This window comes from Clytia hemisphaerica, unplaced genomic scaffold (assembly GCF_902728285.1).
Source record: "Clytia hemisphaerica strain Z4C2 unplaced genomic scaffold, Clytia hemisphaerica genome assembly, whole genome shotgun sequence".
Classification (NCBI taxonomy): Eukaryota; Metazoa; Cnidaria; class Hydrozoa; order Leptothecata; family Clytiidae; genus Clytia; species Clytia hemisphaerica.
Genome location: NW_027103657.1, coordinates 283,461 through 310,879, shown reverse-complemented (window position 1 = coordinate 310,879; position 27,419 = coordinate 283,461). Strand labels below are relative to the sequence as shown.

The window sequence follows — 27,419 nt, the reverse complement described above, 5'->3', positions numbered from 1 at the left end:
TTTTTCTATTTACAAAAGTAATTCAATAAGAAGTTAAAGTATAAAGTGATTGGAATGCTCATATTTTTGAAATTATAAACCAGCTGATAGCTTTGCTGAGAAGCTGCCCCGAATTGGTGCTGAGCAGACATCTGTGTATCAATAAAAATCAAGAAAAATTGACAAAATCATTTAGGGAAATAGTAAATGAAAAATGAAAAATCTCAAAAACTAGAACCACCAAAATCGTTATTCTTACAATGTACAAAATAATTTAACATTACCTTAAGAAATAAAAATAATATGATGCCCCGAATTGGTGCTGAATAGACATAGAAAAAATGATAAAAGCTAGACGAACTTTTTAGCATACTAAGCCATCAATTTGAAATATCTTCATTTGTAAAGGGGGCTCGCTGATGATTGCACAATGTAAAGCCAATCATGCTTGTTTGATGCAACAGGGCTTTTTCCATTAGAAATCCCACCACCGCGTTACCCCTTGTTAAGCGCACTTTTGTAATTTCTACACACTTTTGTAATTTTGACAACAAATCGACCAATTTTTCTTTGAGATATCGTAGAAATATTACATAAAATCCTAGACTTAAGCTTGCAAGATCGCGAATTATATCATACTGTAAATTAATCCTTGCACTGGTTTATTAGCTCCCTGACGTAAAGATTTATTGTAACGCAGTTATATCGAGTTAATCCGAGTTTTAAGTTTTGAAATGTTGATAAGCTTCAACGATTTTTTTTATAAAATGAATTATACTTGATGTGTGAGAATTTAGATAAATTCATTTCATAATTCCGAGTTAAAAGAGTTACAACTCGGCATTACGTTTTTAGGTTTAATTATTTAATTTCTCATCGAAAATTGTCATTTCAGCTAGTTTTAAAGTGCTAGAAAGCCAAGTAAACAAACCAGTGTTTAGAAAACATGGGGAAAACATCTTGGAAATGCAATCCTTTACTCGGAACAACTCAGATTAACTCATAAACGGAAAAAAATATTGGATAAAAAATGTTCAATTTTTATCTGCAATTGTAAAAGTGCGCAAGGGTGCAATTACAAAACTGCGCAGTTTAAAAATAACGATTGTTTTAAGAATTCGAATATAAATGGAAAGTAAGCTTTCAAACGTAAAAAAAAAATAGTTTATGAATTCTCTGACAGCTGAAATTATCCTTCACGTATTGGTTCACGTGGAAACAGTTTGCAAGGATTGATTTCATTTGCTTGCGACTAGTCATTTGAAAGTTGTACCTATACAATAGAAAACTATAAAAATTGTAAATTTAATATATAAGATTAAAAACGTGTTTTAACAAAATTAATAACTATAAATTTTTGTTAATATTCAAATAAAATAATAATTAAGAAATAATTAAGAAATAATTATAAGAATAATTAAGAAATGGTTAAGAATAATTAAAGAAATTATTAAGAAATAAATAAGACATAATCAAGAAATAATTAAGAAGTAAATTAAATTGATGATTTAGCCTTATGGAACAGAATTCTACGACAGAAAGTTCGTTGAAAATTACCACCATTTTTTCGCTCTGATACGAATATTAATGTTCTTACAGTATGTGACCCCCAAAACGTCGATCAAATTTAAAACTTCTCTCAAATCTAGAGGAAAAGATTTTTGCTGCATGAAAAACTTTAACATCTCTACTTTATTTCCCGGAAGTTCTTTTTCAAAATTTTCAATTTCAACAGTATTTTCAATCGCTTAAAGATAGGTAGCTTTTTTCTAAGGGCCCCCAAAACGGAGGTTTGCAATTTTAGCGATTTCTCGAGATATCTTTAAGATATGAATACAAAATTTTGACCATGGTTTGGAAATGTGATTTAGAGGGTTTTGGGCATAAATTGGTTTGATAAAATATTTACAGTATACCCTGTGTATAGTGTATACCTATGTCGTAGTTCTATCGGTAGTTGTGATACGAATATTCGTTGTATCAATGTGATGTTTCTCCAATACTGCTTGAACTGTTTCTTCGTCATGATAAATTCCAGACGAGCTCGGCCACCACCCTAACGTTATCGGTTTCTGATAAGATGTTATCACACGCAAGAAATCCATTGCTGCTTTTTCATCATCTTCTTTATCAATGGATATTTTGTATATTTTGATATCGAAAGTGTTTGATTTTTGAAGCCATTCGTTTGGAATCTTCTTGTTTTTTGTATGATAAGGGTTGATATTCAAGATGAATTCTCCTTGTCCCACACAAATATCGTGTAAAGCTACCGGGGCTATATTTAACATTGTGTTATACTCTCCACAGCAGGACAATGCCAATGAAGTCAAGTATTGTACTGCTTCATCAAATAGTGGTTCGTCAGTACAATAAAACTCCTTTATCATTATTATGTTCAATTGTTTGATTAAGTTAACTACAGTTTGTGGATCTGCTCTCCTAAATAAAAGTGATATGTCCGCTGATTTCAATTCGGGCGATATAACGTTGCCACCACGTGATTCTTTGAACAAATTCAAGAATTCTACACAATGGTCATTCATGATATCAATATGAAGAACGTTGCCATCTTTGATCATACCTGATGGTAGTTTGAGAAAGGCTCCGACGAATTCTTTGAATAAAGACATCTTTGTTTCCATCTTAGTTTTGGTATGGAATAATTTTGTAAGCAGCGGTAATCTTGATTTGCATATTTCGTCCAATTTGTCATAAAAAGTGACAAATAGTTCATTGTCATTCGTTTCGAGCATACGTTGGACTCCGATCATGGTTGGCTTGCAACTTGATAATTCTCGATTCGATTTGAATGGTTCGATATCCTTTGTTACACATAAGTGTAACGCGGTAAAGAATTCGTGGAGAACCAAGTGCCGGAACTGGTATGTCACGTTTTGTTGATTCCCGGCACGGTATTTGGTAACGAATCCGGTTTCTTCAATCGGGAAACAGCATTTCAAAGATCGGATATCGGATTCGCTAAAAACAACTTTGTTTTCCATGTATGTGGTGACGGATAGCTGCATGATGGAATACAACATTTCTACCACTTTTCGATCTTCTATGATGGACATGAGATTTGGGTATTGATTCGGTTTACTCTTGAAATGATTCCTGATGAAGATCAAAGACGAATAGAAGTATAGTTCTGTTTGTGTGTTCATAGAGTTTGTCAACAGGCTGTCTTTGTAAACACTGCAAATAACAAAGAGAAAGACTGGCACACGGGCCATTAGACGTAGATTGTATGATTGGCCGATTAAATCTTTGACAGTTGTTGCTTTCTCCATATTTTCACCGAAAAAATTTTCGATGTATTTAACGATGTTTTCGTCATCAAATCCGCACACTTCAATAGTTTTTTGTTTCGAGTTTGTCGGTAGTTTAGTTTTGACATGCTCAATAGCCTTGGGTCTGCCGCATGCTAACACTTTGTGGTTTTTGAGCCAATCTCCTTTTGGGTCGAGTAAATTGAAGACAATTTGTGCCAAACTTTTTGCCGAGGAAGCTCCAGGTTTGTTTTGGACGTAAATGTCCTTGAGCTCATCGATACCATCAACAATCACCAACACTCTATCAGATATCTCCATCAAATCATCGAAAGTGATCGACTCAAATACCTCGGGAAATTTCAGTTTAAAGAGCTCCTGGAGGTTAGAAAATTTACTGGACGTATCATTTAAGTCTCGGCATGTGAATTTGAAGAGGAATTTGATCGCCGAGAGATCAGGAATCTCGCCTTTGGCCCATTTAAATGTGAGCATATCCAATAAACTGGTTTTACCTATGCCCCCAATACCCCTGATGAAGACAAGTTCATCATTGGATAAGAGGACTTGGTCTATGGATTTATGGATGGTGGTTTTTGGAAGATTCTCTTGTTCCATCAAAGCAGCACGGTCGGAGTTTGACCAATCTTTATCAACAACAGTAGAAGGTAACACCACAAGATCGATAAAGACATCTTCTCTCATTACATAGTCGGTCTCGCCGTCGGTTTCAGAAAGCGGCTTTTCGATCAGACATCCGATCAACTCGTCTTCATAATGCTCCTCAAGTTTTTGTGATGCGCTGCGAAGTGCTGAAAAGTAGATGAATGGAGTGTTGGTGCATTATATACTAATGAAGCTCAAAGTCTTAACCTTCAAACCCTTGATAACGAACTATCCCAAAAATTGATTTTTAATAGGGGGCTAACCCTTTGGATCTGTAACACCTTTCGTAGGACGCAACTGCATGTGATTGGTTCAAAAGTAAATAAATAAAATCTGATGTGGGCCTTGTAAATAGACCATTGAACTCTTTATAATCAAGGCTAGATTCTGGATGAATTACTGTAAACTTGATTAAATGTTAGGATATCTGTGTCATTTGAAATTACCTTTGGTAATGAGAGTTTTTTCCTTGATATGTTTGACCACATCGCGTCTTCCGATCACTTCCAATTCTCTCTTGATATCTAACCATTTCTCATCTTCCAATTTCGTTACCAGATCTTTCAATGGATCACCATCATCATCGATACCAAGGTTCTTTAGAAGTTCTCTTGATTCGTTTTTTGTGATGGTTTTGGAGATATGGTCAAGGGCTTCTTTAACACAAGTCGAACCTGTGTAAAATAATGTTGTATAGATTTTATTTCCTGTCGAGGACTAGTTAGATCATGAAGGTAATAAAGATATAGATGGAGAACGTCTCGGTAATGACCTAAATGGTCGTCGAAATCTTTTATAAATCTATTCAAAGCGGCCTTTCTTTGATGTACCATCATTGGAAGCAAAAAAATTCGAAATGTGAATTTATAAGAACAGAAGTGAGAATGTTATCCTGATTGAAATAAACATATTATGCAAAAAGTTCTTGTTCAAACGCGATACAAAATTAATTTTCTCAAAGTAAGGTTACAATAGTTCTATGATTTCATATCGATGTATTTTTTGGCGAACACTGTGCTAATTTTGAGAGTTTCAGCACATTTTCCTTGAAAATTTCTTCATTATAAATCTTTACGTCTAAACGGGAGGGCTTTCAAATTCGGATGGATGATTAATTAAAAAGTTACCTAATCGTAATATATAATTCTTTTTGAAATTTATCGATGATTTTATGAGAGGGGACCCTTAGAAATATAGGATTTTGTGCTTGTTTCAAGCAAGCTTTTTTTTATTTTGATCAACAAAGCTATTTGATCACTTTTTCCCATAATCGCACGATGGGTTATTTTTTCTTATTTGGCACGCCCTCAAAGAGAGCAATTAATCGTTAATTGCATCCTGTAGAGAGCAATTAATCGTTAATCACACTCTTCAATGCTGCGCCAATGTTTACAAAAATGATTTTAATGTTTTTTCTTACATTTCTTTTGCATCGAACGTTTTAACTGCATTCGAAATTCATTTTTTGAGAACGAAAATCAATAAACAACAATAAAAGAAGGCACAGAGAGAAGAGAAAAATATAAAACTTTCAGTGTAATTTCTTTAATTTACTTTCCTAACTGGGAAAAAGTAGTGAAAGCCATTGTGCGATTAGCTCGTAATCACATAATAACTCGTACAATTCGAAATTGCACTCGTGATTTTTTTGTTTCGAATTTTCCTCGTCCTTTCGGACTCGGAAAATTAATAACAAAAAAATCACTCGTGCAATTATATTCGAATTGCACTCGTTATCATGTGATTACATATACTAATTTTCTCACAATAGAGTCGTTATTAATCCAACATCTTTTTATTCAGTTTTTTGTGAACTTAAATATTCCCATGAGTTCCCATTAAAAGGTTACCTAATCATAGTATATAATCCTTTTTGAAATTTATCGATGATTTTATGAGAGCGGACCCTTAGAAATATAGGATTTTGTGCTTGTTTCAAGCAAGGTTTTTCTTATTTTGATCAACAAAGCTATTTGATCACTTTTTCCCATTGCAATCAAGGAGCCGTTTGCTTCCGATGATTAGTTTCAATGAAACAAAAGGAGTTAATTCTCCATCTATTTCTTATTACCTCTATGTCTACTTTATAATTTTTGAGTGCGGTAGCCAGTCGATGGGAATTTTCTAATTTGATTAGCTCTTAAGTTCTTGCACTTCCAAGTTAGCACCCACTTGCCCAGTGATAAAATTAAAATTAAAATACCGAGTGCGCCACAAAAAAAATGTACTTTCGCGCGCATTTTGATATTTTCAATGCGTGCGCATAATTTATGGAAAAAGCTGACTCTGCAGAAAAAAGGAAAACAAATGAAAATGAAAACATAGATTCATTTCGAAACAAAACGGCTGTTGGCTGGAAGTCTAAATACATGTGGCTGATGTTTTGGTGTAGTTTTTAGTAGTTTTGAAAGTCTTTTAGAGCTTGTGAAAGAGTTTTTATGGTAAGTTAATTATGTGTGTTTGCCTGGGTTTCCAAAGTTCAGAAAGTCTGTCAACAAGGGTTCACACACAGAAAAATACCTCACCTCACAAAGTTCTAAGATTATAGAGCTTGGTGCAGGTAGATTAGTCTGACACAGAATGTTATACTGTTTATAACATTCTGTGTCAGACTAATCTACCTGCACCAAGCTCTATAATCTTAGAACTTTGTGAGGTGAGGTATTTTTTGTTTTTTCTAAGATTATGAGCTTGGATTCCCAGGCTAGAAAGAACCACGAGTTTATTATATACACTGAAGGACTCCGATTTTGAAAAAATGATTAATACTCTTATTTCTAAAAAGTTCTTTAACTTTTTCTATGCGTACTTTTGCTGGCCAAAAGTTTGAAAATAAATGCTAGAATACCAAGCGCGAATACATTTCTGAAATCTGATGTGAGAAATGAATTATCAGACGATAGTAAAACCAAACAAAATGCTTATAATGATACGAAATTTTGAATTGGGAATATCTTTTTTTTCTCCGAGACGAGCTGAGATTGACATATTTTAGACGTGAGTCTCATAGCTCTACTGTGGTATCGAAGATTTATTATACACTGGATAAACGTGTTATGAAACGGTGGAGAGCGACCATTGTATTTCCATTGTTTCAGAAAACAATCGATGTTCTGGCTGTGTCCGCAAAGGACACCTGTCATGGCGGCTCGAAGGTGTCTGATTTACAAAAACGTTTTTTAGTCTTATTTTAAAAAAGTTCTCTAGCTCTTTCTTTTTGTACATTTGCAGAAAAAAGTTTGAAAGTAAGGCTAGCATACCAAGCTGGATACATTTGTGAAATCTGGTTTGAGAAAATCATCATTAGACAAGAAATTCAGACAAAATGCTTATAGTGACACGAAATTTTCAATTGGAAATATCTTTCCAAAACTGTTCCCAGATGATCTGAAATTAACATACATAAGACTTGAGTGTCTTGGTTCCACTGTGACATGAAAATCTTTTGAAGGCACGTGGTGGCAAGGTGGTCTTTTGAGGTTGAAGTTTGAAAATTTCCGGTGTCAACATTCAATTTCTTTATACACAACACGTTTTTTGCATCTTTAACAGCATGAAACGTCACAACGACTTATTATTAACAATCAAGTAGAATAATTGGAGTCTCACAGGAAAGTTCTAATTCTCTTTTGGGAATTGGATGAGTGATTTTCGATAAGAAATGCAATAAAAATGCTTCGAAAAATCATTTAATGAGGGAAAGAGAGTGAAAAATAATATCATTACTGCGGACATAGCTAGAACATGAGAAATCGGGAAAAAATGTGTATCTGATGTGATGTGTATCTGACAGGGTCCAATTTTGGTTATTTGGACAATTTTAAGGTTATTTAAAAAAAATCAGTTTTTCGTCTACTTTTAGTCATTTTGCAACTTGTTAGAGTGGAAATTGAAAAAAAAATTCAATTTTTCGTTCTGACAAGCTCACTTAAAGAAACGTCCAATAATAGGCCAAAACTATTCATATAAATTTGTGAATGAAAAGAGATGGTTACACGTTTATGCTTTCTTTTGAAAAAAATACTTTCATTTCCCATAGCAACACAGGAGAAAATCGAAAAATCTTTTGTATTTCCTGATCCGCTTATCCTCACTCTTTTGTTCTCTCATACATGCCCTCAACCATGTATCTAGTGGGTTAGAAAATTCGTGCAAAATACAAAAGGTTTGACGGCTTTTCTCCTGTGTTGCTTTGGAAAATACAATAATTTTCTGAAAAGAAAAAATTAACGTGTAACCATCTCTTTTCATCCAAAAATTATATGAATAGTTTTGGCTATTCATTGTTTTATCAAAAGTTATATTAATCCTGTTAGCTTAAGCCGTAAGTAAAAATCAGTTAGTTGTTAATCCACTGTCTATTATAATTCCATGCCGCTAAGAACCACTAACGGTTTAAAAGAACAATAAATTACGCATGCGCATTATATGGGCTGAAATTGGAGCATCCATCAAATACGAAAGATAACAGTGATAATTGTTCACTTTTGTAAGTCCTTTGTATGTATCAACAGGATTCGATGCCATGACGCTCGTTTTATCTTTTAACGACCTATACTGATTCTTAAAATTGAAAGTCTACACGTTTTTGGATGTTCATTACTTTTTCAGATTTTCTTATCTACCATTTTGTAGGTATTTTTTGTTCATTTTCTTAAGAAATTGGTTGATTTAGAGTCTGCAAAACTTTAAAATGTGCTCATAACTTGTTCTTAATATTTTGGTCCTCCAAGCCCTATGTTATTTATATAGTTAGGGACCGCAATGATTTTTTCAAATTGTTTTTAGCGCATTGAAACCATGCTCATTGGAAAGAGCATCAAAAAAGAAAAAAAATGAGGGGTCATTCATCAAAATCGGCCAAGCCGTTCTCGAGATATGAAATTTTCTATCTCCTGAAAATGACCCTTTTTTTGGAACGATTTTCGAGGATTTTTGTAAAAATCATGGTTAAATAGGTTTAAAAGTGAAAATCCGGGGGTTATGTCAAAAAATACATTTTTTGCAATAACTTTACTTCTATTAATGCTATAGCATTGAAACTTGGCACGAAGGTTCTCAAGACAAAGTTTTAATTTTTTATCAATTTTTTTTCTTCAAATTTTTCGTTTGCCGTACGAATGAATCGAAAATATCCTGTATGCCGGAGAGTTGGCAGATTGTCACTCTCCGTGGACTTTGAACTTTCGAATTGTAAACAAACACGCGCTCGACAATTCTGTAGAATTTCTCGAATACCAATAAACTTTGAGCCAAAAAAGACAGCAGAGCGCGGTTGAAAATGTTTATTTTTATTAACAAACAATATGTAAAAAAGGTTGAAATTTCATATTATCTTTGTCTTAATGCCGGGGAGGACAGCTAAAGCCCTCAAAAGTGGCTTTTTCCCAGAAAAAACTGAATAATTTTTTGTAGGATTTGATTGGGTCAATGAGACAAAAAAAACAAACAGCGCTGATCTCTTCCAGTTCCAAAAATGTATAACATCATGGGGGTTTGAGGACGCGCTCACCTGTCTAAATCCAATTTTCTGTTGGTAGGTCGTCTGCCATTCAAAATTTTACAAAATTGCTCATATTTTCATAAAAAATAAAGTTATGGCCACCAAACTTTTACAGGACATTTATTTAATGATAAGAATGCTTCTAAAACTTATCCCATGGTTATAGGTGGTCTAAAACCTAAAAACAACATTTTGGTCGATTCCAACCATTTTACCCCCGTCTTTCGCGGTCCCTAATATAGTGTTCTTAATTAAAAAAGTGTAAATAATTTCATACCTGCTGGCTTTTGTTGAATAGTTTTAATTTGCTTTTTCAATTTTTTGATTTCGTTTACGTATTGTTTCAACGATTTGAGAACAGCATCCTGACTCGGGTCAAGAGATTGGGTTTTAAGTTTGTGTTGTCGGGAAAGTATATCCAAATTTGTTGATAATTTGTTCCCCTTCTAGCCATTTTTGATTGAACATTGCTTGCGTGATAGTGTCAGGGTCCGTGTGATGGACGAAGTTACGCCACTCGCGTGCACGAATAACGAACGCTGCGATACTTAAATCGTGAGCCGGAGGGTTTTTGTCGCTCCAACCGTTCAGAGGTGCTGGAATGGTCGTGAAGTTTCGTATGAGTACGCACAATAAAGTGACGTCGAAAGTACCTGAATCTGTCGCGTTTACGTTTGGAGGTAGTAGATGATCGAGTTGGTCTTGTTGTAGAACTTTACCTTTCAATAACTTTTTGATTTTCCTTTGATTGGCAAGTGTTGAGAGCTCTTGGAAAAGTAGTTGAGGATTTTGTGGCAATCCATTGTACGATGGATCGTTACCAAGGTTGTGTAAGATCCATATGAGGAACAACTTTATTGGCTCATGTAAAAATGTTGCAAGCCTCAACCAGAATTGAATGTCATTGATGAGCTTTTCAATGGAGCGATTCATCTTGCTTCACCTGGGAAAGAAACGAAAATTAAATGTGATTCCCGGGAAATGTAATTCACAAATGGAAGGTATGTATGAGTAATGTATTGTATTACCTTATCGGCCCTTTTTACGCCGGCCCTTATTGGCGTTGTTTTGGGCTCGTGGCGTAATAAGGGCCAAAGTTTTGCAGTTTTTACCTAAAAGCGGCGTTACTTTTTGACGATCTTTTCTCAATTTAAAAGATTTTAGGCATGATAAATAATAAGGATGAATAATTTTCATAATTTTCCCCAAAACTTCACAAAAATTAATGATTTTTAATGGAATTTTCAACAGTTTAATACTGAAAGATGACATTCTAATGCAAATTTTACTTAATACTTACTGATTTGAGGCCTGAATAGCAATTTTATAGGTTTTGGCGTTACTTACGGCCCTAATTGGCGTAAGCCCAAAATTAGGCTGTGGCGGAATAAGGGCCGGTGTTAAATTAGGGCCGGCGTAAAAAGTTGTTACTAAAACGTGGAACGAGAAGTAACGAGTGCTTAAATGGAAGTAACAAGTGCTTAAATGGAAGTAACGAGTGCTTAAATCGAAGTAACAAGTGCTTAAATGGAAGTAACGAGTGCTTAAATGGAAGTAACAAGTGCTTAAATGGAAGTAACGAGTGCTTAAATGGAAGTAACGAGTGCTTAAATGGAAGTAACGAGTACTTAAATGGAAGTAACGAGTACTTAAATGGAAGTAACGAGTACTGTAGTCGCAAAACTGATGCTCCATTATCTGCTTTTGTCACCAGTCATTATTGTTTTACGGTTTATGACGTCATTTCGAGATTTCTTTCAGGTACCTACATCTCGTGATTGGCTTTTCCGTTTACTTTCAAATTTGGTATGTGACACCGTGACAATAATGCCTTTAAATTAACTTAAATCAGCTTTTGTCCATTTAAGTGATGACATCATCATTCGGGCCCTTTTTGGTACTAGAATCTGGACACGTTTATTTAGTTTCTTTTATGCTTTGTCAAATTCGTCTTAAAATCTCACGGGGGGGGGGGTTACTTAAAACAAAACGTGTAATGGGTATGTGCAAACCATAAGGGTACTAAGGTTCTTAAGGGCATCTTAAGTCTTTCAAAAGGGTAACATAGTCATAAGTTTTTCTCTAAAAGGATTCAAAAATCGCGAAAATCTAAAACCTTCCTCTTAGATTCGACTAAAATTTGGAGAAAAGCGAAGGGTCCGAAGAATCCAAGAATCCAAAAATATCAAGTTTTTTCATTCTCGAAGTATCCATTTTCAATTGGCTCGGAATACTGGTCACGTTGCGAAACTTTTAGTTCTGTAAAGGTTGTAAAAGTAGAAACATTTCAAATTTTAGCATCTGAGAAGGCTGAAAATTGATCGTATCAGTCTCTGTAGGAGTTTGTAGGAAGAAAAAGAAAGTTTGTCTGATTTGGTTCTTATAAATTAGATTCTTATGAAAAAATACATATGCTATTTTTCTGCACTATTAAGCAATGTTCACTTTGTAAATATTAATTGATCTTCTCCTTGCTAAGTCCTTTGTCTCAAGAGGTACCCAAAGGACGGGTTTACAACGGAAGGAGAGAATCGATTACACGTTTGTTTTTTTAAGAAACGCACTTTTAAGAAACATGAGGCTCAGAATGCCTAAAAGCTTAAGGCTCAAAAGGCCGATTTCTTAAGAAACATTGAGGCTGCTTGGTGAAACTAGTTTCTTAAAGTGTAACAATCCCATTGTCGAGAACAATTCAGAACATAAATAAAACAAAAACTGATAACCACTTTATTGTTATTTTATAGTCTTGAAGTTTTTGTTTTTACATAAGTTTTCCTGTTTCATATCAGACACATATTTCATATCAGGACAGTGTCTTCCTATTTTTATATTGTGCTGATATAAGCAAAGAAATGTTTTTCTTTTCCTCTTTCTTTCTGACCGATGTTGCTCCACATCCGTGTCAATTCAATGTGAAAAAACTTTCAACTCAAAATTGATGAGTAAGCAAACACTATCACTCTTATTAAAAAAACAAACATTTATTTCCCATCCAGAACGCGTCTAAAATGCGCTGAATCATGACGACAGATTATCGAACGGTTCTTTTGTTTTTGAGGACTGCATTTTTTGAAATCTAGCGATAGATTTCTCTTTTCAATTTGTAAAAACCACGCCCGGGCGTTCTGGATGGGAAATAAGTGGCTTCATTTCCCATCCTGGAGTCTCGAGTCTAGCCTTTCGGGTTTGGAAATCAATGTTGGCCTTAACGGACCGAAGATCCATTGAGCTTAAAGCCCCGAAGAGGCTAGAGATGAATCATCAACCTTTCTCAAGCAAGAAAAAGTGAAGCCTTAAGATTTGCGCCGCATTTAGAATGATAGATTAAATCTAGAACATTCCTTGTCTTCACGCTGCATATTTTTCAAAATCTGGTGATATATTTTACTTCCAATCTAGCGTTTGTGTGAAAACCACGCGGGTAACGCGTTTAGGAAGGGAAAGAAGTTGCTTCATTTCCCATCTAGGAGTAGTCTCCTGTATATCCCTTCGGACTTTTAACACACAAATCCACACTTTTCAAAAAAATTTTTGAGCGGGAAAAAATTATTGCATTATTGACACTTTTCTTTTGTTTGGAGTTAGCCGAAAAAAAGGTCCTCAAAGGTACAAATACTATTCTACGTGAAAATCTTCTTTTCCTTTTCAGATTCAGTAATAGTTGGCCTAACAGAAAATGTATAACACGTCTCAAGCATAAAATGGCATTTTTGTGAAAGGAAGTGAGCCTTGGGGGTAATGGGCAATTTATAATTATAATATATTCCTTTAAAAGTGAGATCAAAAATAAATTTCGGGAGCACCTTCTCGTACCAAATTTGTACCCCACCCCTCCCCCTCGGAAAAGGATCATTAAATCGAAATACCTTTTCAAGACACGATGAACCATTCGATATCCAGTAAAAATATATTTCTTGAATTCACAAATTTCTATCAATAATAAAACGAAATTTCTTTCCCTCATATACTCACAAAATCAAGTTCCTTGCAAAAAATGCATCAATAAGACGTTTTTCTTTCATGTAGTCGAAACATCGTAAATTCATAAGTATCACGTTTCTTTCTCATGACATTTTATTAAAGCCACAAGATTATTGACAAATATCAACTTTATCTTTTGGATTGCATAATTATTTTCTACAAGAACAGTCTGAAATTAAAGTGTTTTTTACGCACGGCGCGCTTTAAGCCTTGCTACCTGGTCAAGTTCGACCCATATTTTACATTTTCAGGATGAAATTTCGACGACTTGTTCAGATTGAGTTATTTTGTCCAAGTTGTTAAATCTCAAAAAAACCTGTGAATACAAGATCAATTTGTTTCTTATAAAAAAGTGCTTGATTACCTTTTTTGCATTGTGGAGGTTATAATGTTTATCGTGTTTTGAGAGAAAGATAACAAAAATTACTTGTGTTGTTTTGGGTAATATTCCCAGGGGGAGTACTAGGTTTGCGAGGTGACGGGTATGTCCGAGCTGAAAATCGAAAATCGACCCTTTGAGAGACAAAATTTTGGTGATTTTGGGACCCTTTGAGAGACCTTTTCCTAAATTTTGATCCATTTTTTCCAAATTTTGGTTTGATTCTCACCAAATTTTTGGAAATCGTGACCCTTTGAGAGAGAAATTTTTGATTTTCGTGATTTTGGGACCCTTTCAGAGACTACCTTTTGAATTTGTACCCCTTTGAGAGACTTTTGAGGAATGAGAAAAGGTACCCTTATGGCTCGCACACACCCGGCACTCATTTTGCCTAAGTACCCCCCCCCCGGGGTAATATTCCACTTCCCGAATTAAGATTCCACCAACTTTTCCGGGATTTTTTTCGCTGTCTTTCAAGGGATAGCTGAGGATATCTGAGGATAGGAAAGAGTTTTTTTAGAGGTACGGAAAATAAACTGAAAATAAATTGGTTAACTTTCCAAAACTAATTTTTTAACTACCCGGTCTCTTTCCGCCAGAGTGGAATCCTAGTATGAAAAGCGGAATCTTACCTAAAACGACGGTACTTTTTTTGCTCCTAATTTTTATGCATTGTGTTATGGATTAAAAAGAATAGCGTGGTGGCAGGGGGGCAGGGGGCAGGGGGCCTTCTTCCAGCAGCCAATTTTTTTGGAGGGCGCTAAATACAAAGGGCGAAAAAAGACGTCTCTGATTACTAATTTCGGCGCCCCTTTGCTTTTTTGCACCTTAGAATTGGCAGTTTCCAACCAAAAAGAGAGAAAATACTCAAAAATTATCGTCCTCGCTTCGCTTGCCTAATTTTTACAAAGTTATTTACTTTTAATAGGGGGTGCTAAAATCAAAATTTTCTGAAATTGCCTCCCCAATTTGCCTGAGTTTTTGTCGACCCACCACTGATTAAAAACCTATTATATATATGTAAAGGAGAGAATTAAAGTTAAATTTAAAGCCCTGTTCAAAGTAAGGTTAAAATACACGTTTTTTTTTTATAAGGAACCTTAACTTTGCTCTGAGCCTGGAGTTCCTTATTTTTACAGAGAATTTAAGTCTCAAAGTTCCTTATCGAGTTCCTTACTACAAAGGAAATTTTGAACTTTTTGCCCCTTGAAAGATCAAAATTTGGTCAAATTAGTCCCAATAAGGTACATTATTTTCAAATCCACTTATTCTCAGCCTGAGCAGTTCCTTAACAATTCCTTATTTTTTTAACCATTTTCAGCCTCGAGTTCCTTATAAACGTGTTCCTTATAAAAAAAAAAACGTGTACACCGTTTAGGAGTCTCGCTATTTCACGGTACTCCATTGCAGAGGCCCGGTAAAAATGGTAGGTAAAAATGCGCACTTTAGTACTGTGAAAGGTTAGAGGAATGTAAACATTGTGAATTTTTTTCTCTACTTTAAAGAGAATGATTTAGATATTTGAACATGATATCAATGATAATTTTATAAGTCTCTCCTGAAAATTTCACAAAAATTCATCAAGAGGAAAAGAAGTTCTTTTACCTACCATTTTTCTGCTATGTTTCCTTATGAGAACCAGATGTTTACCTACCGTTTTTTTACGGAGGAGAGTGAATTTTCTATGATCGCTAAAATCAAAACAATGGAAAATTGGATTGACGCGTGCGCAGTCGACACTCCTAAACGGTGTATTGCTAAAAATGGATTAAAATAGACAAAAATCGGAACAATGGACCCAGTTTTGAGGGCTACAATTTTTGATCCAAAAAATCTGAAAATTTATTTGAAATCGATGAAGCTCAAAGTTTCAGAAAATTATAAATTCAAATTTTTCGACCTCTTTATTTTCGAGATTTTTGAAAGATTTTTCAGTCTTAAAATGCTCGCTTATACCTCTTTTCAACGAGGTATTACTTTTGATTATATCTATCTTTTCTCCTTCAAAGAGCAATGTATGAAAACGTCTGGACTAGCAATGTTTTTTTTAACAGACTTTACATTTATGATATCTTATTTAGGGATAAAAACTCTATACCAACCAAACTAACTATATTTAGCTCATCTAGCCCGGGGCCCAGTCAGTAGCGTGGGTCGACAAAAATTCGGGCAAACTGGGGAGACAATTTCTGAAGATTGTGATTTTGGCGCCCCCTATTAAAAATAAATATCTTTGTAAAAATTAGGCAAGCGAAGCGAGCACAAAATTTTTTGGGTATTTTCTCCCTTTTTTGTTGAAAACTGCCAATCCTAAGGTGCAAAAAAGCAAAGGGGTAATAAGTAATAAGAGACATCTTTTTTAGCCCTTTGTATTTCGGTGCCCGAAAGAAATCGGCTGCTGGGGGGGGGCACTGCCCGCCCCTTGCCACCACGCTACTGGGTCCAGTCAAAGTTTTTTGATAAGCTAGATGGCGCTATTAACGATTATGTAAAAGGACCATTATCGCTTGCACATACCAGACTATTATAAGAATGGTGTAAATCCATTTCATCATGGATATTCTCAACTTTTTTGGGAAAATCATCTTAAAATATTCTTACAGCATTCTTAGGTTAGGATCCTAATTCAGACTAGATTAAACATTTGGTACATACGTCTCAAGCATAAAATGGCATTTTTGTGAAAGGAGTGAGCCTTGCTTGGGGGTAATTGACAATTTTTATAATTTAAAATGCCCTAAAAATGGCATTCTTAGATTGAGTAGCAAAATTCCATGATTGTGATATTCTTAGCATTATTCTTAATTTTTTGGCCATTTTCATCATGGATATTTTTATAAAGTGTATTCTTATATAAAAAAGCGCGTATCCTAAAATAGACTTGTTTCTGTACTTAACCACATAGTAATCGTATAAATTAATCCAATTCTTTTCCTTTTCTAGTAAACATTTTTTTATAAGAACGTCCAGATTCTTCGAAAGCCTTTGGATATTCTTAACTTTTTGAGTTTTAAGCCTGAAAATGTTCTTAACATGTTCTTACTTTTACCATTTTGTGAGTAACTTTGTCTATTTTCTTAAGAAATTGGGTGTTTTAGAGTCCACAAAGCCTAAAAATGTTCTTTACTTGCTCTTAAAATTTTGCAAGATAACCCTCAGGTTTACAATCAAGCAAACCAAAGGATTTTTTTCCTATCGATAGGTCTTGAGATGAATCCAACACTCGTTCCAACGCCATTCAAACCGGATCCTAATCTAAACATTATCAAAGACCTCCCCGAAGGAGAGGAGATGGTGGAAGCTGTTCTCCATCGCCTTGCTGATCGTGTTCGCATTCGAAGAATACAGGTATCTATTTATTAAGAGGAAGGGAAGGATTTTATTTATTTTTGCAAAGGAAAAAACTATATCAATTTTCATATCGCCTTAACTTTGAATGAAAACAAAAATACGCAACGTGTATCTTCCTAATTTTAATGTCTTTCCCAAAGTTTTAATGCGGTTTTTTAATAAGTGACCTTATTGATAGATAACGGGCGCCATGTCCCCATGTTATTTACCAAAAACGCATAGAGAGGGGTTGCCTAATACTAAAAACCTCTAAAAACGGCGTCTTAATCTTCCTGGCCTCCCTAAAAAGACTTTGGCACTGGGGGGTGGGGGTACTTGGGCATAAATGGTGCCGGGTATGTGATCAATTAGCAATTGAGTTTCTGAAAGGGTCCCAAAATTACGAAATATAAAAATCGACTCCCTCAAAGGGAGTATTTGGTAACTTTGAGCTAAAAGTTGGAAAATAGTCTCTCAAAGGTTTGCAAAAACGTCGAAACTCAGTTCCTCAAAGGCTCCATTTTCGAATTTTCGCTTGGACATACCCATTTTTTTTATTTTTTTTATTTATTTATTCTTTATTTAACGTTGGTACAAAACAAAATAGTACAAAAGACTAATTCAAACCAACATGACAATCTAATATTTACTTAATAGTAAATAATATAGGATAAAAATTCTAAAAACATTAAAAGATTGAGCACAGTTTGCAAGAACAATATATTTTTGCTTTCAAAATTTTTGTTTTAAAGCATTCTAATGATTCAGATGTTTTGGTCTCATTGGGCAATCTATTCCAAGCCTGTCCTGCCCGATAGTTAAAGGAGTTCAAGCAAACTGCATTTTTTTGGCAGTGGAAGTTTAATTTGAGCGCCCTCTTCTAAGTTTTGGAGGACGTGGGGAATCGTTATCCTCATCATCACTCCCTGTTTCACGCTGGATAATTTCAAACTGGTCCCAGCCTAGTTTATTTCCGATATTATTGACGCTCTTATAAACTTCCACTAACATGAGTTGGAGGTTTTGAGTATGGATAGACGCACAATTTGCTTTAACCAAAAGCTCGTCATAATCAAGATTTAGAAGATTTTCTTTAGCTCTAAGAGCTCTGTAGTGAGCTTCAGTCAAAAGATTATGTGCCATCTTACTGCAAAACATCCAAATGAGAGGGCAATACTTAAAGGTAGATAATATAAAACTATTAAATAATAAGTCTGCCTGATCTTGGTTCAAATATGATCTCATTCTCAGGATGGATTTAGTTTTTTGAGAGGCTTTCTTACATAGATCCTGAATATGAGTATAAAATGATAAAGCACTGTCGATAGTAACACCAAGAAGAAGAGCATTCTCAGAAGATATTAGTGAAAAACTTCCTATGTCAATAGATATATTTGCACTTTTAGTACCTGGAAATAACATCTGGAACTTCTCCGGATTGGCTACAAGAGAGTTATGTTCAAACCAAGCGAGAATAACTTGCAAGTCTAATTTTAAGGCTTCAATGACTTCTTGCAAGGAAGAAGCACATTTATGAAGAGTATCATCATCGGCGAAGTTACAGAGGTCATCTTCATTTACAAAATAAAATAAATCATTGATAAAAACATTGAAAAGGATTGGACCTAAAACAGATCCTTGAGGCACTCCAAATAGCAAAGGTAGCCAACTACTGTAAGATGAACCCACTCTGACCCTGTGTTTCCTATTTGAAAGATAGCTATGGATAAGAGCGAGGCTTTTATTACCAAGTCCATACGCATGAAGTTTAGCGATTAGAAGATCATGAGGCAAGCAGTCAAAGGCTTTAGACAAATCCATCAGAATTGCTCCAATTTTCTCAGAATTAGAAAGCGACATCTGCCATTTTCGCAACATGTTAAGTAAAGCACTCTGTGTGCTATACTGTTTGCGAAAACCACAGAGTTTAGTAGAGAAGAAGGAGTCGAGAAAAATGTTTAATTGTTTCGATATTAGTTTTTCAAAGATTTTTGCCGGGGAAGGGAGCAAACTGACGGGTCTGTAGTTATCCTTGTCGTGCTTGCTTTTCTTTTTATGGACTGGGATAATATCAGCCTGCTTCAAGCTATCAGGAAAATGTTGTGATTCAAGACTGTGGTTGAAACACGATGTCAGTGTAGGAGCACAAACAAATTTGGCTAACTTTATGATCTTAGTAGGAATATCACCACTGACTGACTTAGAATCGTTCAGGCTATTTATAACCTTGAGTGTTTCTGAATTTGTTACTAGTGAAAGCTCAAACGCGTCAGTATCTTGCCTATTTTCGCGAATTTTTATAATGCTTGGATGACAAGAGAATTTATCTATGGCTGAATTGACGTTGTCCGAGATTTCACCACTAACAGAATTCCAACGAGGAACGTCTAAGCGTTCAGTTACAGTGTGATAGTGCTCATTGAAGGTTTCAGCAATATCTATATTTCGAGATAAAATGCTATCATCCTCAATGAGCTGAATTCTCTCATCAACAAAATTGACCTTATTTGAAAAGAAAGGCTTGAATGTGTCCCAGAAGCCTTTAGGAGATTGTTTTGGGTCACTTTTACTGAAGAGAGATTTCTTGGCTATCCTATTCATATTGACGACAAAATTTCTCTGACGCTTATAACGAGCAACATCTTCAGGATTTTTGGTATTATTTGCTATGTTTTTTAGTTTTGATCGGAGCATAATGGCTTTCCTGAGTTCTTTGGTTACATGCTGCTTATTATTAGCGCGGATTAACCTTGTCTTTGATGGTGCATGCTCATTTAATAAATTTACAAAAATTTTCTCAAATAAGCTATAATCTACAATATTTCTATCTTTAAGTTGACAATTTAGTTCGTTTAAAAATATAACAGAATTGAAATTTTTATAATCCCTAAACTTCCTTCGTACAGGGGGTAATTTTACATAAGTAGATTTCATCATAGTATGGATAAGAAGGTGATAGTCACTTGAGCCCGTTTCTAAGGCACCTGTAAAATTGAAAGGAATGCTTCCTGTTTGTTAAAATTAAGTCAATGCAGGTGCCATTATCTGACTTGAAACAGGTTTTTTGTTTGATCAGATTGTAGAGATCATTAGCATTCATGAAATTTTTTAGTAATTCGTTATCAGGTTCCAAGTTAAAATCACCTACCACCATAAAATTATTATAAGATCTACTATAAAAATCTAAGCCTGCAGAAAGAACTGATAGAAAATTTTCGATTTTTTCTTTAGATTTGTGAATTGTAGGATTTCTATAAATCATAAAAACGCACCACTTAGTTTTCCTAAGATTGATTTCAAAAGAAATGACCTCGATACCTTTAGGGAAAACAAAAGATGTAAGCTGATGCATCAAAATATCAGATCTTGCATAAACCAGCAGACCTCCACTAGAATCAGAATAGTCTAAGCGCAGGGGTATTTTGTAACCTGGAAGAATAAGACGGCTGGTTGTAAAAGCGTCATCAAGCTTAGTTTCAGAGATAGCTAAAACATCTATATTATTTTCCAAAAAAGTATCAAGGCCTTTCAACTTATGGCGTACTGAATTTATATTTATATATCCTATTGTGAGATTTAAAGGGTATTTCAATTTTTGATTTCGGAGATTTGTAATGGGCGAATATTCAGTATCTTTGAGAATGACAAATTCATTTGGTGTACTATCCAATCACATCTTCCCAAGAAAAGATTTAAAATTTAATGCCAATCTTTTCAATCCCTTTGGATTCATGTGAAGTTTTCTTTTTGCTAAACATGAGTTATCTATATTACCATGCTCAACCAATCCAATGTTTCTATCACTACAAAACTTCCGCAGCTCTTCATTTTTCAACTTTACTTTACTAAAACTTCCTTGAAAGTCATTTCGCAAACACAGCTCAGAAAAATAAATTTGGGTTTCAGGACTTATTTCTTTAACAGTTTTGAAGAGAAGATCGAGATTTTCGGTTGAATTAGCGATTGATTTAGTAAGGTCGTTTGTCCCCCCCACGTGAATGATCAATTTGTCCGGCTTTTTTCGAGCGTTAGGTTTAATGTAGTCAACCATATCAAGAGAGGTTGACCCTCCAAAAGATTTTACCACGGTACAAAACTCTTTGCTCGATACCCCATCACCGTCGACTCCATTTAACAAGCTGTCACCACAAATATAAACAGACTCCCTCTTCTTGTTTTGATCTTTTTTCACGCTAACATTATTTGTAGAATTCTCCTCACTCAAAGTTTCAACATCAGAGTTAATACTTTCATCGAATTTGAAATCAATAAGTGTATTGGGAGCATAATTTGTATTAGTAGAAGCACTCGTTTTGACACCAATTTTTCTTTTGTTGCCATTAACATTGTTTAATTGATGTGATAAAAAGTCTGTGTTTGTTGAAGTTGTTTTTGTAAGTACATTTGTATGTACTTTTGACTGAGAGTTGTTCACAGAAACCAAGCTGTTGTCTATTAACTTTTCAATTAAAAGGTCTTTTTTCCTCAACTCATCTTCCAAGTATAAGATATGTCCCTCTAAATTACTTACAAGTCTTTCATACAATGAAATATCAGGTGATTTACCAACTTCTCTTGAAAGTTTTCTGAGACGCGAATCCAATTCAAAACATATAGAATCCTTCAGCTTCTTGATGAAATTGGTTTCTTGACCTTCTGCAAAAGCCTTATCAATAAAATCAAACACAGCTTCAGTACTTTCTTCGTTTTTTGATTCCGCCATATTGACACACCTTCACGTCCGAACTCTACGGCAGCCGATTTCCCCTTTTCCCCTTTTCCCCATCACCCCATAAACCTAGTATCTCCCCAGATTTTGGCCACATGCCACTGTTAAAACAAACGTAACACTTTTCAAAACTTTTTTTATTTTTTATTTAAGTTGTTCCCGCTTTTCGAAGATTACGATCGCGTCCATAACGGAACAGTATCGCGTTCACAACTTCATCGCGTGTTAAGCGAATTAGAGCTTGGTAGCTTGGTTAGCGCACGTGAGTTCCACGTGTTGTATGAAAAATTTGATATTGTGATAGGTGGAAAACATGATTTCAATTACACACAATTTTGTGATGTTTTGAATAATTATGCATGCTTTGATCCCAACATACCATAAACACTTGGGCGCCAAAGGATGACAGGGCGAAGAACCACCCTTAAATTTGTCCACTGAAAAGTTCTATTCTGTATATTTTCTTATCTTATTTTTATTCAAAATATTAATTTTTTGATTGATAATGTTGTATAAAATGTTAATTTTATTTTCAGGCACGACGGAAGCTTTTTATATCTGGTACGGCGAATGAGGAAATTTAAGCGATTTTATAGCGATTTTACCGACGAAGAGGAAAATTTCGGTTTTTTTTTTAAATCCGCCGTACCTGCCGTACCCGTTGCGTCTTGCCTGATTTTCTGGTAAAAATTTGTGAATAAAAAATTTATTGATTTTTGATTTGAAAAAGTACTATGTTTTCTCTATTTCGCTCTTCCAGGATAAAATCTGTTAATCATGATCTCTGGATACTTCTTTTCATCGCCTTCTGGAACTTGTTTAACCCCTGGATAAGCCTCTAATGTACCCTCTGGGCATTGCAAATACACACCCATAAGCATAGCAGTTTTCAAAGTTTTTTTCTTTCAGATTTTTCTACACTTCTAAATATCTTACTCCCTTCTATACGGTTTTTTTTCTGGAAAAGCTCATCCCATTACATCAATTTAGTCATTTTACAGCTGTTCATTCCACTGTAGACCTTTTCATAAATTATCTCACGAACATCACTTGCCTCGTATTCAAACAATTACCATGGTGATTATATCCCTTGAAATATTACATGATTATTTCATGAATAGAAAACAGTTTTAACAAAATCCGCTTGGAGTTGATCACCATGGCAACAATCTCAAAACGAGGTAAGTGATGTTCGTAACGTAATTTATGAAAAGGTCTATTCGTTGAGAACTTTGTGTCTTTTATCTCTCTATCAACAAGAAATTAGGATTAGGTGCCATGATCACCATGGCAATAATCTCAAAACGAGGTTAGTGATGTTCGTAACGTAATTTATGAAAAGGTCTATTCGTTGAGAACTTTGTGTCTTTTATCTCTCTATCAACAAGAGATTAGGATTAGGTGCCATGATCACCATGGCAATAATCTCAAAACGAGGTAAGTGATGTTCGTAACGTAATTTATGAAAAGGTCTATTCGTTGAGAACTTTGTGTCTTTTATCTCTCTATCAACAAGAAATTAGGATTAGGTGCCATGATCACCATGGCAATAATCTCAAAACGAGGTAAGTGATGTTCGTAACGTAATTTATGAAAAGGTCTATTCGTTGAGAACTTTGTGTCTTTTATCTCTTTATCGAGATTAGGATTAGGTGACTTTTCCAAAATTTCCAAAAAGATTATCTGAACCACTCTTTTGAAAGGTATCGATGCACAAAAATAAAAGTGAATGGTGGATAGTATCAAACACTCCTGTCTCACAGCCCCGGTGGGAAAGTTTTTCCACAGTGGGTACAAAAATTTCTATCGAAATCCCGATGGGGATAAAAATTCTATTGTTCCAAGCTTAGAAAATTCAGCGGAGATGGTTTTGGAGTGCAATTTTTTGCATTGAATTTCGAATGGGAGTATGAAATCAAAGTCAATTTCTCAATGGGATTGAAAATGTACGGTATCTTTCCAACCGAGGACGAAAATTTGGAATCTAAGTCGGTTTGTTATTAAAATCAGTTCGAGTGGACGGCCTTAATGTGATGGTGGTTTGTCCATATCCAAATTTCTTTTTCTCGTTTTCTTACAAGCCACCCCTCAAGTTTCGATATTAGGGTCCGATTGTTTTCCCTGACGTATAAGTTCTTTTTCTCCACGGATGCTTTCCTTTGGAACGTCAGTTCGTGTGTGCCAAACCAAAACCTGAAACAATAATAAGCATAATCTTACTATATAAAAAATCTATTAAGGTCTTTATTACAGGGTACAGACATCATGTTTCTCTTTCATCGTCGTTGAAATTTATACTGTCAGGTAGCTGATAAGCTCCCCTCTCGTTTGATCTCTTTTTTTCTCACCTTATCCATATTTTTATGACTCTTAGACTGGCTACTTCAGAGTATTTTTGTACAGCGCAAGCGCGCCGGCTAGTCAAAAGCGATAGTACTATTACACCCCGTTCTCTCACAGACCGAATGGGAACCCCTTCCCACTGGAAATATTGGCAAAAATATCGTCCCCAGTGGAAAACTATACTCCAATTTTTGTCCCCCACTAAAAATAATCAAAAGCAATAGTACTATTTGATGGATGAGTCTTGTAAAGCAAATTCTCGGCATCCATTTATAACTTAGGATAAATTCCCATGTTTACTTTAGTAAAAAATTATTCACCGTGTCAGAAAGATATTCTAGAGGAGAACAAGGTAAGAGTTCATGGTTTTAGATAAATAGAAAATTAAAATAGACAAAAGGAATATACCTTGTCGGGGAGAAAAATGTCGGAGGCTTATTTAGTCGGTTTTTTTTTTCGTCGGGGGAAAATTTCGTCACCTAGAGGTATTTTTGTCACTTTCCCCCGACCAAAATTTCAAATTCGTCACTTTTCCCGACATTTTAAAGGTAAAATTCTCGTTCAAAGCATAAATTGGTACTTAGAACTATTAAAAAAGTAAAGCATCGTATACATTTTGAGATTTGATGTTGTTTTCTTAAATGTCAATCTTACTTTAGTACAATTATCAGCCAGCGGTTCCAGCTCATTCATTGTCGTTATGGTCGATAAAAATGTCGGCTCCAAATGACCTCGTTTTGCTGACTCGTCAAATCCAATATCTGGATAATCTTCAACTAGAAGTTTTAGATTAACAGCAAAGGCTGCCATGTCCAACGGGAATTTACGATCCAAAGCCCAGTTAGAATGGAAACCAATCACTTTTCCTTTTGATACAATTGGTCCTTGGAAACGGGCCGCCCCTGTCAGCGCGACAGGCCATGCTGATACTTTTTGGGTCCAACGCATCTAAAATTGAACAACAGTTATTTTACTGGACACATAAATAAAGACTTTATTATGATGAGAAAAAAAGGGTTGATAGGTGAAAAAAATCTCATATATTGTACGAGCGATTTAGACCAGCGAAGAATGACCCGCCATTAGATCCATTTTTGAGCCTGACTACTCAAACACGAACCCAGTCCCTTAGTACACCACGCCCAGTAAATAAAATCAAGTTGCTCTGGCACGAAATTGCCTTAGTACAGACATCCTCAATCGGCAAGAGCAACACTCATAGTAACCCGGTTTCTCAAAACAGCTCCACCGATAAACTGGAATCAATAAAACCAGTCTGTTACTCAAAAGAATGCTGCATTGTAACACGCATGCGTAACTGTCGTTCTTATCACAATGTGTAGTTAATTCACGTAATAAAAAAGAGTAATGAATTTGCAGGAGTTGTGGACGGCGAAATTTGTCTTTCTTTTTGTCTATTTTGATGTAAATATAGGATTCTTTAGATAAACCCCCTCTATAGTGTCCGAAATAAAAAGGTTATACCTCATCAAAAATCCTCTTGTGATAAGTATTATCATCATCCATAAAATACACAACACCTGGTGTCTTCTGTGGCTTAATATTTCGACGGATCCATTTTAGTCCTAAATTTCGTTGGGGTACACCACGGTGATGTTTGTTATACTTTTCTCCACGTTTTCGTTGCATAGTAACTGGAGTCTTTGTATACAAGTGTGTAAAACTTAGACCAGAATCTAATAAAACATTATGTACGACTTGAGTACTTGATTTAGAGTCTTCTACAATTATCCAATGAAGGTTTGTCACGTGTTGTAACGTTTGTGACAGACGGACCAAATCTGCTTTTTGAGTGTATCTGGTGTGGGTTGGAGTTATAGCGAAAACCCAGGGCACAGCCGGGTCAAGTTTAGGGAAATATTGTTGTCCTTTTTGTTGAGCTATTAATCTTTTGGATAACTCTTGTAATTGTTTTTTGTTCTTTTTCATGACCTCGATTTCATGTTTTAGATTTTCAATTTGTTCTTTTAATCTCATGTTTTCTTCTAAAGTTGGGCTTATTTTCACTTTAGGACTTCCCGCTAAAACGTTCAAAAACATTTCGTCAGATGTAATATTGATGTACCGCGGTTCATCCTCATTTTGATGTTCTTCACCGATATCCAGTTGTGGTGAATTTTTATTAAACTCGTTTTCATGCTGATTATCCTTGGCCAAACGCTCGAAACGAATATTAACTATTTTCTCCGTTGGTTCTTCTACTTCATCTACAGTTCGATGTCTTGGGAACTTTTTCCTCGTGTGACCGTGCCCGTGTTGCTGATGATCTTTTGAAAGTAACAAGTGGATTCCTAGAATACCAAATACACCGACACAAAATAGAACAACAAAAACGCGCCTGCGCAGTAAAGCCATGAGACAAATAAACCAGCGTTCACACTTTTTTACTTCAATCCGATATCCATTGAAACTCAGTCTTTCTAAAAGCAAAAAAAGAGAAAAACTTGGGGAAAAATTTAGGACTTGAATTATGGAAAGTTATTTATATTGTATTTTCTATGAATTTCTTAAAGGGTTTTGTTTTTAAATGAGAGTGATATTGTTTGCTTACTCATCAATTTGATTTACAAGCTTTTTGATATTGAATTGACAAGAATGTGGAGCAAGTTTGGTCGGAAAGAGGAAAAGAAAAACATTTTTTTTGCTTATATCAGCATGCAATATAACAATAGGCAGACACTGACTGTCCTGATATGAAACATGTGTCTGATATGAGACGGGAACACTTCTGTAAAAACAAAGCCTTTAAATGCATATATTACATTATACTCTAAAAAGGACTAAACAATTGCCTAATTGTAATTAAAAGGAATTACAACTTTGTAAAAAAGCAATCCTACAAAGACCAATATTGAAAATGAAAGTAAAAAATCTTTTCAGGCTACTTAGAGAGACACCTTGGCCCTGGTCCTGGCAAGTGATATCATAAGGACATCAGTCTTTTCCCAATCAGGACTTGAAAGTTTCCCAATCAGTATCGAAAAAAAACAAATCGCAGTGAAATTAACAATAACTTCACCATTAAATACAATACGCATAGATAGAAGAAAATGGAAAAAGATCATATGTATATTCGAAAATGCTGAAAATGAGTAAACACTTTGTTTATTCGTTGTATTCTAGAGGCACGTATACACTTTTTGCGCATCGTCCGTCCGGCCACCCACCCAGAGATAGGCTTCTGCTCATCCTCTAGCTAAAAAAGTTTCTTACTAA

General features: G+C 35.1%; 3 protein-coding genes across 4 annotated transcripts in view; 1 reads left to right on the top strand and 2 right to left on the bottom strand.

The window, feature by feature from the left end:
* LOC136803204 (uncharacterized) overlaps positions 1-22,467 on the top strand; it is a 47,847-nt gene extending 25,380 nt beyond the window's left edge. For both annotated transcript variants that reach the window (XM_067059938.1, XM_067059937.1), the window contains exons 15-16: positions 16,983-17,128; positions 21,993-22,467. In XM_067059938.1, coding sequence (XP_066916039.1) covers positions 16,983-17,128; positions 21,993-22,223 — 377 coding nt within the window. In that variant the 3' untranslated portion in view covers positions 22,224-22,467. The remainder of the gene's footprint in view (positions 1-16,982; positions 17,129-21,992) is intronic.
* Positions 1,643-13,644, bottom strand: LOC136803206 (nucleotide-binding oligomerization domain-containing protein 2-like). Its single transcript, XM_067059939.1, has 4 exons — positions 13,287-13,644; positions 9,698-10,363; positions 4,364-4,591; positions 1,643-4,063 (listed from the first exon to the last, which is right to left on the bottom strand). The coding sequence occupies exon 4, from the start codon at positions 3,954-3,956 to the stop codon at positions 1,914-1,916; it is 2,043 nt and encodes a 680-aa protein (XP_066916040.1). The 5' UTR covers positions 3,957-4,063; positions 4,364-4,591; positions 9,698-10,363; positions 13,287-13,644; the 3' UTR covers positions 1,643-1,913.
* Positions 22,468-23,711: 1,244 nt separating the features above from the next.
* LOC136803203 (galactosylgalactosylxylosylprotein 3-beta-glucuronosyltransferase 3-like) lies at positions 23,712-26,619 on the bottom strand. Its single transcript, XM_067059936.1, has 3 exons — positions 25,668-26,619; positions 24,837-25,130; positions 23,712-24,032 (listed from the first exon to the last, which is right to left on the bottom strand). Exons 1-3 carry the CDS (start codon positions 26,556-26,558, stop codon positions 23,928-23,930), a joined length of 1,290 nt encoding a protein of 429 aa, XP_066916037.1. The 5' UTR covers positions 26,559-26,619; the 3' UTR covers positions 23,712-23,927.
* Between the last annotated feature and the right edge of the window lie 800 nt (positions 26,620-27,419).

Coding starts and splice junctions, on each gene's coding strand:
- LOC136803206 (XM_067059939.1), bottom strand. CDS start 3,956: ATGAGAGAAGATGTCTTTATCGATCTTGTGGTGTTACCTTCTACTGTT.
- LOC136803203 (XM_067059936.1), bottom strand. CDS start 26,558: ATGGCTTTACTGCGCAGGCGCGTTTTTGTTGTTCTATTTTGTGTCGGT. Junction 25,131..25,667: donor ACAAGAGGATTTTTGATGAG/GTATAACCTTTT, acceptor GTTCAATTTTAG/ATGCGTTGGACCCAAAAAGT. Junction 24,033..24,836: donor TGGCTGATAATTGTACTAAA/GTAAGATTGACA, acceptor TTATTGTTTCAG/GTTTTGGTTTGGCACACACG.